We start from the raw sequence: 16,244 nt of genomic DNA, 5'->3' as shown, positions 1-16,244 counted from the left end.
TTTGATGATATCGTTGAAGTATATTGTTTTTTAACAAATGTCAATATTCACATTTCATATTCTCATATTTATATTTATAGCCCATGTACCATATACATTATATAGTGGATACCTTAGATACATATCACAGACCTCCACCCAGAACAGTGTGTAATCGTGCTAAGATAATCTTTACAATTATGTGGAAACGCTCTGTGATAATGTGTAGTGACTGTGCTCAGCTGATCTCCTCCATCTGAACTGTTGTGCCATTTCCCTGAGTGTAAGTATAATTTGTCCACCTTCCTACAGGGGGCGACATTCTGTGGCGAGGCAGCAGCCAAGTTTTTCCTAAGCAGTGGATCCGAATGGTTTACTACAGTGTTCCCGGTCACGTGGGCTGATAACGAGGAAGATATTTTGGTAAGAAGTCTCATCACATATTTTCCATGTTGTGAACAGTCTGTCTTCTCTGTTGCTTTGGAAACTTTGAATGGAAATAACAATCAAGCAGAGTGTCGGGTGAAGCCACAGAATAAACATGTGTTGTAAAGGGAATTTAAAAAACAGGACATGAACACTGACCCTGAACATCATCTTTATTATCGTGACCCAAATTTCCAAACTGTCAAACAGATCATTAATGCAGAGAAAAGCTGAAATCCACCAAATCAAACACTTTAAGTGCAGCTTTCATTCAAAACCGATGAGTTCAAGAAATAAATGAAACTTTGTTAAACGTTATTTTTTTTCAAATCTACACACACACACACATTATTTGAGAAGTCCCTCAATTAAAAAACTTGCTTTAGCAGAAAGTAAAATAAAAACACAGCAGTTTTGGTCAGTTGCTGGCGACGTAACAAAGTTTTGCATTTTGTGCTTTTTTTTTTTTTCGTATCAAGTTTCGATTAACTGAGGTTGCAGAAGGCACATGTGCATCGTTGATTTCATGGAATTGCCCTTTAAGCTTTGTTTAGTGTATCTCAAGAAAAATAAGACAAGTGTGCGAGTACAACAAATGACGCTCCCTCCTTCACACGCCACACAGCAACTCTCAAGAAACCTCCAATCCCCATAAAACTGGCAGTGTAAAACCAAAGCCATTATTTATCAGCTATGTACATCAAGAGAATAAATGTGTTTTCTTTCTGAGATATTTTAAGGTCTGTAGTGAATTATGGATGAAAACGTACATCAATGCCGTATGTGGAGTGTAAACATCTGGAATTCTGCGGCCCATAGATTTTAAAGCATGCTGTTATAATAAGCCGCAGTTTGTGGCTGTCATGTATCAGTGTTACATTCCAGTCATAACCATGGGTTTCTCTGAAAAACACAGAAGGTTGTTAAACACCACTAAGTGCTGTTAAACTAGTGTATGCAGACTTATACCAAATTCTAAAGCTGTTTCCTAATCCAAAAAAAAAAAAAAGATGGCAGGTAACAGGTTAAAAATCCTCGTCATCCGTCACAGAATCTTTTTTTCATCCTAATGGTCGAGAGATTCTCGGAGGATTCTGGAAATAACTTCTGTGCATTTGTTTTCAGAGAAACAGATGAACATCACTGTGATTTGAATGCAACCTTCACGTTCACACACGAGAGGCACAAACAGAGACTAGCTGTTCCGATGCTGTTGACCTACGGGCCACAGGGCTTCATCACTTTCCTACTTGTAGCTTCTGTATTTGCATCCACAGCAGTTATGTACAATGTAGTAGTGCTTTTTTTTTTTCTTTTTCTTTTTCCGAGGCACAGTGGTCACAAGGTTTTCAACCTGATAACCAGACACTGTTCCCATAATGCCACAGGGCCACATTTTGTGCTGGAACAAGCAAGCCACACACTGGCTGATATAAATGTTGCACTGTCTCTGTTCACTAAAGTCTTTCCCATCATCCCTGTCGATCATAGCGTGTTGGGGAGGTAAAGCGAGCACAGCAGCATGTTCTGTCCCAGAGCCGGGAAGCGTCTGAAGGCCTCCCAGGCGTCGGAGAAGATGTTGTATTTCAGAAAGACGCGGTGCTCCAGGCTGGTGGGCAGGCTGACATCCCGGCTCATGATGTAGATGCCGTCATTGTGCAGCGTGCACGTCAGGTTCAGGCCCGACTTCGACGTGTTCTCCTTCAGCTGGAACCACTCCCCCGTGGTGATGTTGTAGGACTGCACCGTCAGCACGTCCTCCGTCTGACTGGGACGTCGTTGCCGCCGACCCGCCTCCAGCTCGTGGGTGTAGCCGCCCACCAGGTAGATGGTGTCCTCGACTGAGAGCATCTGCTGCTTGCGGATGTGAGCCGAACAGGACCGAAACACCGTCCAGGTGTCAGAGGTGGGGCAGTAACGGAGGACATTTGTGTTTCTATCTGTTGGACACAGAATAAAACACCATTAGCAGCGGTTTCAGAAGAGACAATCACTTCTACCTCCTGAAACATTTGTCACATTATGTTAAACCTTGAAATGTTTACAGAAAAAGTGATTCATTGTGACTTCGTTAGCAGCTGACACATACTAACCTCTTGCAGTGTATCCGCCCATGATGTAAATCATTCCTTGGCATTCACAGGCGGAGAACTCAGCCAGCGGGTCGGGCATTGAGGAAACGCAGGTCCACCAGTCCTGCTCCGGGCTGTAACACTCCACCGTGCCCAGACACTGGCCTCCCACAGCGTACAGCTTCCCTTGTACCGCCAGCAGCTTGAAATTGGACCTGGAGAGGAGGAGACACAATGAGTGAGCAGAAACAAAACACAGGACGATTGATGATGTAAAGATCAGGACTCCAGTGAGGTGAGACCACCTGATGTAGGACTCCTTGTTTTTATTAACTCTGCAGATACTTCACTCCACCAGGCAGGTTATGTTTTTTTATGTAACGCATTAGGGGTCCAATCAGACGATGGTATCTTGTGAAGGATTAGAACCTAAACTTTTGCAGATAACTGCAGATGTGGATCTACCTTTTCTGGTTGAGCGGAGCCACCTGGTTCCACTCGTTCCTGCTGGGGTTGTAGCAGTGCACGGCAGAGATCTCCTGACTCGTCATCCTGTAACCACCGACTATGAACAGGTAGTTGTCCAGCACAGCCGAGCCGTACCCTCTGACGTTGATCATGTCTGGAGGGAGGTTGTTCGCAAGTGGTTTCCAACGCTGCTCCACTTCCCCGTACCTCAGCATGGACCAGGGTTCGTCCTGATCAGGCACGTCCAGGGACAGACAGGTGAAGTCTCCTATGGCGATGAGGGTGGCGGTGCCTTTCATGCGCATCTCCCTGACCTGGTCTCTGACAGCAGAGGGGAGGCTGCCGAACTCCGGCCGCTTCAGCATGGGGTGATAGTAGCAGCTCATGTATTTGAGGCAAGCGTGGCGCAGGTCGTGAGTCCCATAGACCTCAGAGAGGCTGAACAGCTCCACGCAGTTGTCCAGGCGGATCTCCGAGGTCAGGAGCTTGAGGATGGAGGTGACCTGCAGGAAGGAGGCGGTCTCGATCAGGTCCTCCAGGGTCTCGTTGACGACCTGGACCTTGGAGGTGTTGATGAACTCCAGCACCAGCTCCAGGCCGGGGACGCTGAGCCCCTGCAGCTGCACCGAGTCCTCCGTGGACTCCCTCATGCCGGAGCTGTACAGTGCGCGGAAGTAGTCGCTCTTCTCGATCAGCTTCTTCTTATTCACCTCGTAGATTTTGTCATCCATGACGATGGCGATGATCTGGTCAGATGACATGGCGGCGGCGGCGGCGCACTCTCTCTGTTTCGAGCTGTTTCGGTTTTTCTCGTTGCCCTTTGTCAGCCTCTCCGCAGCGAGTCACCGTTTACATTTCACCGGCGAGGGAGCTCTGTGGCCGGTCTATATATGGTCATGTTCGGCCCATAGATCGCCATGGAGCAGCTTCCATTAGCCGGGGGAAGCTAAGCAGTTAGCCGGGAGAAGAGCGGCTGCAGCTACGGGATAACCTAACCAAATGAGCCCTTTCCGCGGGTTAGCATTCCTCGACGGCTCGGTGAAACGTCGCCGCGGCCTCCGGAGGTGTCGGTTACATGGAACAGTTTATTTCTGAGGGTTGCAAAAACATTTCCCATCGCATTTTATGAAAACGATGCCGAGCTGTCAAATCTGAACTGTTTTGATTCTGCAACTACGTCATGTCCGGGTTTTGCTTCTTCTTCTTCTTCTTTGTGAGGTTGTTTTTTTTGTTTTTTTAAAGCTGCTGCCGCCTGGCGGTGGAGGGAGGAACAGCTCGCGTCATTAATCAAGAAATGTTCAAAATCAACAACAACAAATAAAAGATTATAAAAAGAAATAAAAACACAAGACGTCACGTGAAGAGGCAACTAAAGATGATCTATAAATACATATTGTTGGAAAATGAAGCCAAAAGAAAATCAATAAAATATCATATAAAAAATAATTATAATTATTTCCTTTTTGTTACATAGGCTTCACCACAGACTTATCGAAGCAGGAAACAGCAGTAGAGAGAAGAAGACGAGAGATGAACCTGGAGTGGTTGTATATTTATCTACATTTTGGTTCATCACTTTTATTTTTTGAGACCCTTTGCTCGTTTTACACTTTAATAAGTCTGTGTGTTATTGCTAACGTGTTTTTATCGATCTATCATATTTCATGTCATTTTATTCCAAAGCACCTTGAGCTGCATTTTATGTGTGAAAGGTGCCGTATGAACAAAATGTATTATTTTTATTATATCATGGAGTAGAATAGAAAACAGTGTAACTCAGCCTCTCTGCAGCTTATTCTCCTCCATCAGTTCTAATGAGCTCAGCAGCTCTGTTCATCTCCAGCTGTCAATCAAGATAAGGTTTGTTGTGGCGTCACTGTCTGAGAGAAGTGAAGCAACGAGAATATCAGCAGACCCCAGCCTTCACAATAAGAGCACAGACCATTATTATTACTATAATATATCTACTATAATTATTGGATTCATCATTTAATTGTCAATGGGTGTGTGAACGTTTTTATTTTTCCAAACTAAGCTGTATACATTTTCATTTAGATATTTGGAGAGTTGAATTTCAAATTTTAATTATAAAATATTTTTTATATAAAAATGGGAAATTTAAAAATAAACACTATATGAAAGAAAATTAAAAACATTCCCAATCTTCTCTATGAAATGTTAAATTATAAAATATTGTCTCTATACAAACAAAATAAATGATGTCCATGAAAAAAATTAAAAATTTTATTTTCTGAACTAAAACAGAAAAAACTGAAAATTTGAGAGTTTAATTTAAAATATTTCTTAGGCAAAATTCAAATTGATAAAATAAAATCAGACGTTATCGTGATTTTCTCAGAAACAGAATTTCACCTTGTCACTCGCTGTTATTAGGATTAAAAGTTATAATCTGAAAGTCCTGGCCGGATGTGTGTGTGTATTAATGTGTGTGTGTGTTGCCGGTGTGTGGGGAGGAGGAGACCCGGGCAGACGCATCAATGACTCGGGCTCCTCGCTGCGCATCACTCGGCCTCTTTCAGCGGACAGCCGGCTGCTCGTGATCCGAGCTGAGGATGCGGGAGCAGGCGTGGACCTCCCGGTTCCTCCGCTGCCTCCTGCTCATCACCACCGCGCTGACTTCAGCTGAGTCCGCGGACCTGCGGCCGTGCGAGGAGGTGAGTCCTCCTCCTCCTCCTCCTCCTCTTCATCCTCATCATCATCTCATCACAACCTCATGCACACAGACGGAATATTCCTTTAAATCGCTGCCGTCATGAGGATGTTTTCACTGCACATCACCTGAATCCAGAACATGTCCATGCACACATGCACAGATCCAGATCCACACCGCGTCTCCTCCTGCACAGATAGAAGCACTAATACACATTCCACCTCCTCCATATGTATGAATATTGTCTGTGCAGTGTCTGGGTCTCTGTGCAAGAACACACGAGCCTCTCCTCGCTGCTGATCGGATTAAAATGTGCTTCATGTTGACTATAAACACGATGAGGCTGTCTGCTGGCCTCCATCCCTCCTCCGAGCAGCCTCCTGCCGGCCAGCCAGACTGCGATCCACCGCTGAGGAGGAGGAGGTGGAGGAGGAATAAATGGCTGACAGGGTTGATTGTGATAGAAACACACACGGTGCATGTGGATGCTCCTCACTGATTATAGTGTTTACAGTTGTTGGCGTCACATTCAGTGAGGTGTGTGTTTAATCTGGGTTCTGGCTCCTGCAGGGATCCATGAGGATTTTTCCCTGGAGCTTTAAGTCAAAATGAGGACGTCACTGACCCAGATATTTACTGTTAACTTAATATTAACATCCAGTTTAAATCAAGTTAGTAATGATTAGACATTTTACGTCACCTCCTTATGCTAATGCACAAAAACTGTTGTCATGCAAACAACACAACTTTACTGAAATACTATTTCTCTGTGGTGAAAGCAGTTTAAACTATCTATAATTAATGTCATTAATTCCAATAACCTTTGGGTTGCCAGGTTGTGAAAACCCCTCCTCCACCTTATTACTTCCCCTAAAACTCTTCTTCCTCTACATGACACATTCAGAAGGTTTGTCATTTTAAAAATCCCCCTCGTGATTTTAAAATGTCTTAAATGTAACTGTTCCTCAGTTTGGTCACGTGGCTGGGCTCTCTGCTTGACTTTTTAATATTTCCCCACTAACATGACACACCTCAAATTAAGATTTCATTCTCGTTTTTTTTAATCTTGTAAGTGGCCCTAACTCTCAACGTCATATGTTCTCATGTTTAAAAACTTGATTTTCACCAGACAGGGACTTACATGTATTTACACCCCTCAGAGTGAGGCTGCAGTAATCTACGTTAAAAGGTCAATTGGATTTTCAGCTTATACTATAATTCATATGCAAAAGTGACCCAGTCACCTATAAGTGTTAATAAACATTAACAAAGAGTTTTGTAGTAATCCACCAGGTCTGCAGCTATGAATGTTAATGAGCTGGATTTTGGTCCAGATGTCCTGCAGCTGTTTGTGAGAGCTCGAAACTTATTCAATCAATAAAGCATCGGTTAATAATGTATTCACCAGTAATAGAGCCGTTAATAACAGCTTGTAACCCCTTAATATAAACACTCCCTCTTCAGAAAGTGGAGCCTGTGATATATCCGATGCCTGAACTATACTTGGTCTTGTGTTTGTTGATCCGTCACTTTCCCAGGAGGCCTGTATGTGTAGAACTAAAGCCACAGAACCTGTGAGTGCAGCTTGCCTTGCACGTTCAACATCCTCGGACTGTAAAGCCTCGCTCTGGCAGATCTCCATCTCCTCCCCCGAACCTGCTGCTCAGCCGAATCAGTGGCGTCTGCAGGCAGGCGGGCAGCTGGCTGCAGCCGAGCACCCACACCTCAGTATCCGCTAATTAAAGTGGAACAGTTGTAGTTCAGGGGGAATCAATCAGGGGCGAGAGGAAGATGGTTTGTAGATGTAGGATGTGTGTGTGTGTGTGTGTGTGTGTGTTGTACAGATAAGGCCGAGCTCTTTTACATGACTAATCACATCCCTGCAGAAACAAACATGGCAGCACAGACACACAAACATGTAAACAGTCGTCAACCTGCGCTCACATTCACCTGCTAATGGACAAACAATGGGTCTGGTGGCGCCCGAGCTGATGTGTTGACAGTGGAGGGAGGAATAGAGGGTGGGGTGGGGGGGCTTATAAAAAAAAAAAATAAAAAAAAGGGACACGGGCTAATTTGTTTCGCTGCTCTCCTGTGTGACTCACGCTGGTCGTCATGGAGACTGGTGAAAAGCAGATAGAGGAGAGGGGGGTGGGTTAGAATTCAACGCCATGACAAGCCAACCTTTGAGTCGGGGAGGGGGGGGGGTTATATTTGAGTCGACAGCAGGAAAAGATGGACGTGGACCTTTTAGCGTGAAACTGCTGATAAATACTTTCAATTATTTTAGTACTGAAGATCTATGAAAACATCACACACACACATTTTACTTTTTCTCCACCTGCATCTGGACAATCAGCCGTCAAATCACTGAGAGCTGCAAAACTGACACGATGCTTAACTCTGTATTTTACATCATATCTCACTGTTTTTACTGCAGATACACATGAACGCTGCAGTTTGACTTCCGTGCATCTATCAGCTTCTCATCCATTTATCCTCTGAGGGTTCAGAGTTATACTCGTTTTAATGAGGGCCGTTGTCGTGCAGAGGTTATTTATTCATTCAGTCAAAATAACATGATGGTCTGAAAAGAATCAGGCTGAACCGTGAACATGAAAAAGATAATATATAAAGAGAATGAAAATAACAACGTATGATTTTATTACTCTATTGATAAAAAAAAAAAAAAGATTAAAATAAAGAATCCCTCTCTTCGTTGTCGTGTGTTGCTCGGGACGACGAGATGTGCCTGAAAGCATCGTTATAAATTACTTTAGATGAAACTCTCGTCTGAATCAATGTTCTGTCCTTTCAGACGATGAGAATAATGTCACAACCAGTCGTCCTTGGACACAAGCGACTGTACAGATGACCTGCTGTTGTGCTCTTAATGGACCATTAGCGCTCTGACATTTGGTTGCCGTGGCGACTGAGGTCAGCCGCCCTGAAAAGTCTTTCGTCTCCCAATGTTCCCTTTCATATGACCGGCTTTGGTCTGATACGGACTCACGCAGCTTCATGCTCGCGTAGAAGCAGATGCATCAAGTGTCGTATGTGATGGGACGAACACAGACCACATGTCCCGCCAGCTAATGATGTTGTATTGATCTTTGTATTTATGTGTGTGTGTGTGTGTGTGTGTGTGTGTGTGTGTGTGTGTGTTCTGCAGACAGACTACTACTACCAGTACACAGAGTGTGACGGCACCGGGTCACGATGGAGAGTCACCATCCCTCACAGTCCTGGTTCCTGCTCAGACCTTCCTCCTCCGACCAGAGGAACCGACTGCTGTGAGTGCTGCCTGTGTGTGTGTGTGTGTGTGTGTGTGTGTGTGTGTGTGTGTGTGTGTGTGTGTGTGTGTGTGTGTGTGTACACGGTATATTCACATATCAACATGACTCTTCGTTTCCTCTCTGTCTCACAGCCTTCTCCTGTCCGGCTGGAAAGTTTTTAGAGATGTCCACGCAGCAGTGCACGTCGTGTGCAGCCGGCTCCTACTCTCTGGGCAGCGGCCTCCGTTTTGACCAGTGGGACGCCATCCCTGCAGGCTTCACCAGCCTGGCCAGCTTCCTGGACCCGGGGCCAAATGGCGAGGACATACAGGCTTGTAACAGGTGACGCAGACATGAACTACTCCCACAGTAACATGGAGGTGAACGTAGATGTATCACAGCCCTTGTTCTTGTACTGATGTTTTGCTCTGTTGTCTCTGCAGCTCATCGTGGACGCCGCAGGGTGTGTACCTGGAGTCGAACCGCGACGAGTGCACCGTGTCTCTGGTTTACGCCGTCCATCTGGAGAAACAGGGTTCTGTCTCCTTCACCTACCAGTACCCCGACAACAACATCTTCTTTGAGTTCTATGTACGCACCTGTGACGGCATCCTACAACATCACAGCTCATTCTACGTTTCCGCTGAATTAACAGACTTTAAATCTTTAAATGTTCATGAGATTAATGAATAATAACTTTATTACTAATAACGTTCAGGTCCAGAATGAACAGTGTCAGGAGATGGCCCAGACTGACGACCAGAAGTGGATTAAAGTCACCAGCAATGGAGAGTGGAACACACACACGGTGAGGACGTGATTCTGCTTTTGTGTGAGAGTGTGTGTGTGTGTGTGTTTGTACAGTTTCATGGGTTGTGTGTTTCTCACTGTGTGTATCTGTGTGTTTTAGGTGAGTCTCAAGTCCGGCACCAACATCTTGTACTGGAGAACCACCGGCATCCTGGTGGGAGGGAAGATGGTCAAACCAGTGCTGCTCAAGAACATTCAAATAGAAGGTAAATATTAAAAAGAAGCTCGAAAATCTAGATATTAACACGTGAAGTTGTGTGTTCGTGTTCTGCACATATCACACTTACTGTACGTCACGCGTGTTCAGGTGTAGCCTACACGTCCGAGTGTTTTCCGTGTCGACCCGGCTGGTTCAGCTCATCCCCCGGCTCCTCGTCCTGTCAGCCGTGTCCCAGCAACACTTACTCCGTGAAGGGGGCGTCGTCCTGTGCACCCTGCCCCGAACACCACTACTCACGTATGTTTACACACGCACACGCATGTGTACGCGTGAAATTATCAAATGGAAAATGGATTTAACAAATGTCACATGTTTTACTTTGCATCCTCTTCTGTAAAGTGAAAAGAATAATCCATCTTCTCGTTCTGCGTGTTTTCTCTGCATCTGATCGTTTGCGTTTCATCGTCCTCTGTGTCCGACTCTTCTCTCAGATGAGGGATGGGCAGAATGTAAAGTGAGGCCACCGTGCTCAGAGGAGGATTATTTCCAGATCCACACAGCCTGCGACAGCGACGGGAAGGTCAGCGGCGCCCACGTCACACACACACACACACACACTCTTAAAGTCTAAATTAAAGGCAAACGTAGTGTTTGATTCGTCAAGTTGACAAAGATGAGTCGACAGTTTTGATATAAATAAAGCAAAAATAATCAGATTGAAACGGCACAGTTTGGAATAATGCAGAATTTTGATTAAATACAACCCTTGATTGTTTTATATGTCATTTTTGAATTAACAGTTTGAATTTCTAGGTTAGACCGTATTGACAGAAATAAACTTTTGACCTATGATGACATTAGATTTAAATGGACTGATCAGTGAAGACTCTCTCTCGGTGTATTGTACCAGAAACAAGAGACGTCTCACATTATGATGAGAGAGGAGACGGTGAAAAGCTGAGCAAACACTTTGAATGTCACCTGATCCAAAATCAAATTGGCTCTTGTCCTCGACCTTGGAGCGTTTGGATTCACATTTGTGAACGAGCTGATCTAGAGCGACGATTATTCAAGAACAGAAAAGAAGCAGATCTTGTTACTGTTGATGGTTTCGTTTGGTTTTATGCAATTTATGATTTTACTCCTGGCTCATTGTCCTCATTTTGACCCAAGTGAGAATCCGTCCACTCCTGGTGATATTCTGCTCTGTGGCTTTGTGGGTTGCAGACGCAGGTGTTGTATCGCTGGGTGGAGCCAAAGATTTGCGTGGAGAACGTCACTGGAGCTGTGGAGCTTCCTGCGACAGGACAAAGAGAACCCTGCCCGCCCTGCAACCCTGGCTACTACAACAGCAACGACTCCACCTGTCTGCCCTGCCCACGTGGAACCCACTCTGACGGCACCTACGGTAACTCACGTCTACTCACCGATCGTTGCATCACTACAAAGAATCTGTTCCACGATATAAACATATTTTATTATCTTTGAACGTCTGTATTCAAAGTCCTGGTTGAATTTTCAACTCATGAAAAGATGGTTTGTGTGTGTGTGTGTGTGTGTGTGTGTGTGTTAGCATGTGCTAAGTGTTCTGCAGGTACAGAGCCTGTGTTGGGTTACGAGTATAAATGGTGGAACGTGCTGCCCTCCAACATGAAGACTTCCTGTTTCAACGTGGGCAACTCCAAATGTGACGACATGAATGGTCAGCACTAACTAATCACAACTAAACATTAAGTAACTACTAACTAACTCCTGTTTTCTTACTAACTAACTCTATGACTAAATAAACTAAGTTCTAAGTAACTTCTACTTTCTTACTGTTTACTTACCACCTGACTGATTATTGTTAAACTACTAATCAACTCCACCTGACTGACGGATTTCTCTCTAACCAGACTAACTAACTAACTAAGTACTTGTTAGTACTGTTGTTGTTAGTAAATGTCAAATACTGTTACATTATATTGTTATAAGTGTTTTAATCTTGTGTGTGTGTGTCGTCAGGGTGGGAGGTGGCAGGAGACCACGTCCGCAGCGGAGCAGGAAGTTCAGACAACGACTATCTCATCCTCAGTCTGCACGTGCCTGGATTTAAGTGAGTGTGTTGGTTTTGTTGTAAACTGTGTTGTGATGTGTGTGTGTGTGTGTGTGTGTGTGTCGTGTTCAGTTTTCACTAATCTGCCGTCTGTGTTTGTGTCGCTGTGGCAGAGTCCCTGCTTCACTTTCAGGGATGACCGGTGGCGAGTTTGGCCGAATAACCTTCGTGTTCGAGACCATCTGCTCTGCCGACTGTGAGCTCTACTTCATGATGGTGTGTGCTTGACTGTGTGTGTGTGTGTGTGTGTGTGTGTGTGCGCAGTCGTGTTGTGTCACCGAGGTTCAGTTTATTAGTCTTTTGCATATATTTGTTTCCCGTCTAATTGTGTTGTTGTGACGCCCCCTGCAGGATGTGAACAGGAAGAGCACGACAGTGGTGGAGTCGTGGGAAGGCAGCAAAGGGAAACAGTCGTACTCGCACAGTATGACCAGGAACGCCTCGGTCTCGTACACATGGGCCTTCCAGAGGACCAACCGCGCTCTAGATGTAAGTTTATCTAATTTAATGCTTGTGCAACTTTTAAGAATCTTAATTAGTTAGTTTAGTTTAATTCGTTTGCAGAGATGCAGATATTTGTTGCCAAATCTCAAATATCTCAAAAACTACTGAATGCATTGATATGAAATTTGATTCAGACGTTCATGTTCTTGTATTAAAGCAAAACATTTCTGACACATTATCAGCCGTATGGTTTGGATGTGCAAATAAAAATTTCTGAGCAGAATACTATGACGAAGACAAATAAATAAACATGTGAACCTTAGCTTATGTTTCTATCCTTGTTTGTGTAGGTGCGTCGGTACGTCAGTGACATGGTGAAGCTCTACTCCATCAGCGTGACTAACGTCCTGGACGGCGTGGCCTCAGCGTGTCGGGCCTGCGCCCTGATCCCAGAGAACTCCCAGCGGTCCGGCGCCTCCTGTGTTCCCTGTCCCGCCGGTTTTTATATCGACAGAAACACCAACAGATGCCAGGAGTGTCCGCCCAACACGTTCCTGGCAGGACGACACACCTACGGACAGGACGCGTGTGTCCCCTGTGGACCAGGCAGTATTAGCAACAAGGTAGAGAGACCTCGGGTATCATTTGATGTTTTGTCATACTAGTACTACATACCGGATTCTTGATTCTGATACTGAAACACACTAGGTACCGTACTTTAAAAATATAAATATCTTTATTCTCAGGTGGTTAATGCCTCAATATGAAGAGCGGAACAAGATGTTAGCTTAAAGGAAAATATCGTAAATTGGGGGTTTGGTGTTAAATATATTTCCTTTTCCATCCAGGAACACTCTCGTTGCTACAGCGACTGCTCCTTCACGCACATAGAGAACAACCGCACTCTGACCTTTGACCTCAGCCCTCTGAGCGACGTGGCCTCGCTGACCATCGGCCCGAGTTTCACCTCCAAAGGCACAAAATACCTTCACCTGTTCAACATCAGCCTCTGCGGCCATGAGGTAACACACACACACACACACACACACACACACACACACACTTAATATGTCAAATGAGCAACTGACCCAGTTTGATAAAAATATAAAAAAGCCGCAGGGGAACTATTCGGCGTAACCATAGTAACTGTCAGCTGATCACGTCTGCTGCAGGGGAGGAGAGCTGCTGTCTGCACAGATAACGTCACCGACGTGTCCAGCAAAGACGACCAGAGCGACGCGGCTCAGTTTGTCAACTGGGTGGACAGCTTCATCTGTCAGTCGACCATCATACCCGCAGACGGCCGCGGCTTCAGGATGTCCATTTCCTCCCAGTCCATCAGCCTGGCAGACACTTTCGTCGGTATGAAGCTTGTTAACGTGTGTGTGTCTGTGATCAGCAGCTGTTACAGGTGGATTTAATGTGTTTTGTCTGTTGTCTCTTCTCAGGAGCAACAACCGACAGCGTCCTGAACGGAATGAATGCTAAACCAGATCTTTTCCCAGAAAACTCGAAGGACGTTCCAGACATCAACTTCTTCTACAGGTGTCGTGTGACCACCAGAGACAGGATGTTCATGTTTTTTTTGTTTTTTTAATGTCCTAACTTTGTAAAGTTTGTTTTGTTGTTTTTCCTCAGGTCTACTCAGGCAACAGCCTCATGTGATCAGGGCCGAAGTTCAGTCATCACTGTTCGCTGTAACCCAGAGAAATCTGAACGAGGAGAAGTCTCTGTTCCCAGGTAAGTTATCATGTGGCGTCGCATGTGATCGGCCATCAACTGGATTTCATTTTATTTTATTTGTGCGTGTGCATGTGTGCAGCTCCTGTCCTGCAGGAACATGTGATGGATGCACGTTTCACTTCCTGTGGGAGAGCGCCAGCGCCTGTCCACGCTGCACCGAGGACGACTTCCACCAGATAGAGGGAGCGTGCAAGGGTGGCGTCCAGGTAACACACACACACACACACATACACACACACACACACTGATTGTAATCTTATACTTTTGTGGTCATCACGTTTCCCAGAACAAGACAAATGTCTTCATCCGTCTCCCGTCTCTCTCCAGGAAACCCTGTACGTGTGGAACGAGCCCAAGTTGTGCACCAAAGGCGTCTTGTTGCCTCCTCGAAGCTCCTCCCCCTGCGAGGCCATTGCCCTGTGGCTGAAGGTCGGGGTCGGGGGCGGAGCCTTCGTGGCCGTGCTGCTCATCTCGCTCACTTGTTATTTCTGGAAGAAAAACAAGAGGTGAGAGACACCTGCCAATTTAACACTTTACAGACAATCTCAGCGCAGCCCAACGTGCTCATTACGATCACTGAAGCATCAGTTAGAGGCAGAGAGGGCAGGAGCTGTTTGTCACTGACCGTAGAGCTCCAGATTTGTTTTCCAGATTTTAAAGATTAACGATTGTGTTTTAACTTTACCTTTGGAAGTCCTTATTTATATATTTATATATGTAGAACCCAAAGTAATTTAGTAAAGAAACAAAATACAAAGAAGAAAGACAGAAATGTATTAAAGACAAAAAATGAAATTCAAAAAGTTTGGTGGAAAATTCACAATATTATGAGATTAAAGTACAAAAATTATTATATTTGTCTAATTACGTTTTCAGCAGCAAAAACCTTGAGAAAAAAGCTTGAAACTTATTTTGAAAACATATTACCAGATTTCTACATGTGATTTATTTGCTTAAATGTATTTATCTCCATCCAGTCAGATAAAGATAAAGCAACAATAAACAACAGTATATAAAGATTATTATCTGGGATCATGACGTTTGAGTCAGACATGAAGCAGAGGTCATGATAAAGCGTCTGTGGTCTGTGCTCAGGCTGGAGTACAAGTACTCTCGTCTGGTGATGTCTGCCAACAAGGACTGCGAGCTGCCGGCCGCCGACAGCTGTGCCCTGGTGGAGGGGGAGGAGCCTGACGACGACGTGGTCTACGCCCAGAAACCCACGCTGCTGGGGAAACTCCGAGCCATCGCCAGCAAGGTGGGTGTCGCATTTATTCAGAAAATTTAATTCAGTGAATGTATCTGCTCCGTACGTCCAGATTTATCCAACAACTTCAGCTGCAGGAAGGCAGCGTCCTTACCTGGGATAGTTTGGCTTCATTTATTGTGCGACAGGAGGAAGCGGAGCCCCGTCGTCCATGTTTATTTACAGTCGATGAAGTTTTCTAGTGAGGCTGTACGTGTCGTAGCTGCAATAGATTTGTTTTCTATATTTGACAGTATATTTATTTCACTTATATTCAGGGTTTCAGCCTGAATATAAGTGAAATAAGTAATACTTTTTGAAACCAGCAGAAACTTTGTTTGTACAATTGAACATCTTTTAAAATCTGTGTGTTTCAGTACGAGGACGGAGAGAGCAGTGAGTCTGTGCAGCTGAACTCCTCCCACTCTGACCGATGGGTTCTGGGATAAAACACAGAACAGACGCAGAGTAAAATAATGGAGGAACATTCAGTCAGTGATGGCGTCACTGTCCCACCTCCGTACCTCACCCCTCGCTGCGGGAGGAGCAAGAACGCAGATCCCAGCTTTCACAGGAGAATAGTCGCCTGGTTTACTGGCAAGAAAAACGTCTTTTTACCCCCCCGACCTGACACAGGAAACCCCGTCCTGCTTTAACGCCGTGTGGAAGCTCGAAGGCAGCAAGCGAAAAAAAGAAACACGCTTTTAATGTTTTTTGTATATTTTGTACTTTTATTTGTTTTCTTCTGTTCAGAGTCATGTATTTATATCAGTGTCATAATGATGAACCTTTATTAAAGTCCTGTTTGGCTTTGGAAGCTTTGTGTGGATGTGTAAAGTTCCTGTTCAGTACAAT

At 44.9% G+C, this 16,244-nt stretch overlaps 3 protein-coding genes across 3 annotated transcripts in view; 2 read left to right on the top strand and 1 right to left on the bottom strand.

Moving 5' to 3' along the window:
- The window catches only part of itfg2 (integrin alpha FG-GAP repeat containing 2), a 41,717-nt gene extending 37,776 nt beyond the window's left edge, over positions 1-3,941 (top strand). The window contains exons 12-15 of the transcript XR_011240166.1: positions 292-402; positions 1,897-2,311; positions 2,549-2,772; positions 2,921-3,941. The gene's annotated coding sequence lies outside the window, so the exon portion shown is untranslated. The remainder of the gene's footprint in view (positions 1-291; positions 403-1,896; positions 2,312-2,548; positions 2,773-2,920) is intronic.
- klhl42 (kelch-like family, member 42) lies at positions 561-3,706 on the bottom strand. Its single transcript, XM_020104932.2, has 3 exons — positions 2,943-3,706; positions 2,499-2,692; positions 561-2,345 (listed from the first exon to the last, which is right to left on the bottom strand). Exons 1-3 carry the CDS (start codon positions 3,704-3,706, stop codon positions 1,891-1,893), a joined length of 1,413 nt encoding a protein of 470 aa, XP_019960491.1. The 3' UTR covers positions 561-1,890.
- A 375-nt stretch (positions 3,942-4,316) lies between the features above and the next one.
- LOC109645828 (endosome/lysosome-associated apoptosis and autophagy regulator family member 2-like) lies at positions 4,317-16,206 on the top strand. Its single transcript, XM_069520015.1, has 22 exons — positions 4,317-5,620; positions 8,789-8,909; positions 9,044-9,233; positions 9,335-9,482; positions 9,610-9,699; positions 9,802-9,907; positions 10,009-10,158; positions 10,353-10,441; positions 11,089-11,269; positions 11,435-11,563; positions 11,866-11,956; positions 12,070-12,172; positions 12,308-12,445; positions 12,751-13,023; positions 13,249-13,422; positions 13,573-13,762; positions 13,849-13,945; positions 14,039-14,140; positions 14,223-14,349; positions 14,471-14,649; positions 15,239-15,401; positions 15,767-16,206. The coding sequence occupies exons 1-22, from the start codon at positions 5,519-5,521 to the stop codon at positions 15,836-15,838; spliced, it is 3,015 nt and encodes a 1,004-aa protein (XP_069376116.1). The 5' UTR covers positions 4,317-5,518; the 3' UTR covers positions 15,839-16,206.
- Positions 16,207-16,244: the final 38 nt, after the last annotated feature.

Source organism: Paralichthys olivaceus, chromosome 23 (genome assembly GCF_024713975.1).
Source record: "Paralichthys olivaceus isolate ysfri-2021 chromosome 23, ASM2471397v2, whole genome shotgun sequence".
Taxonomy (NCBI): Eukaryota; Metazoa; Chordata; class Actinopteri; order Pleuronectiformes; family Paralichthyidae; genus Paralichthys; species Paralichthys olivaceus.
This window is presented reverse-complemented; position numbering and strand designations above follow the sequence as displayed.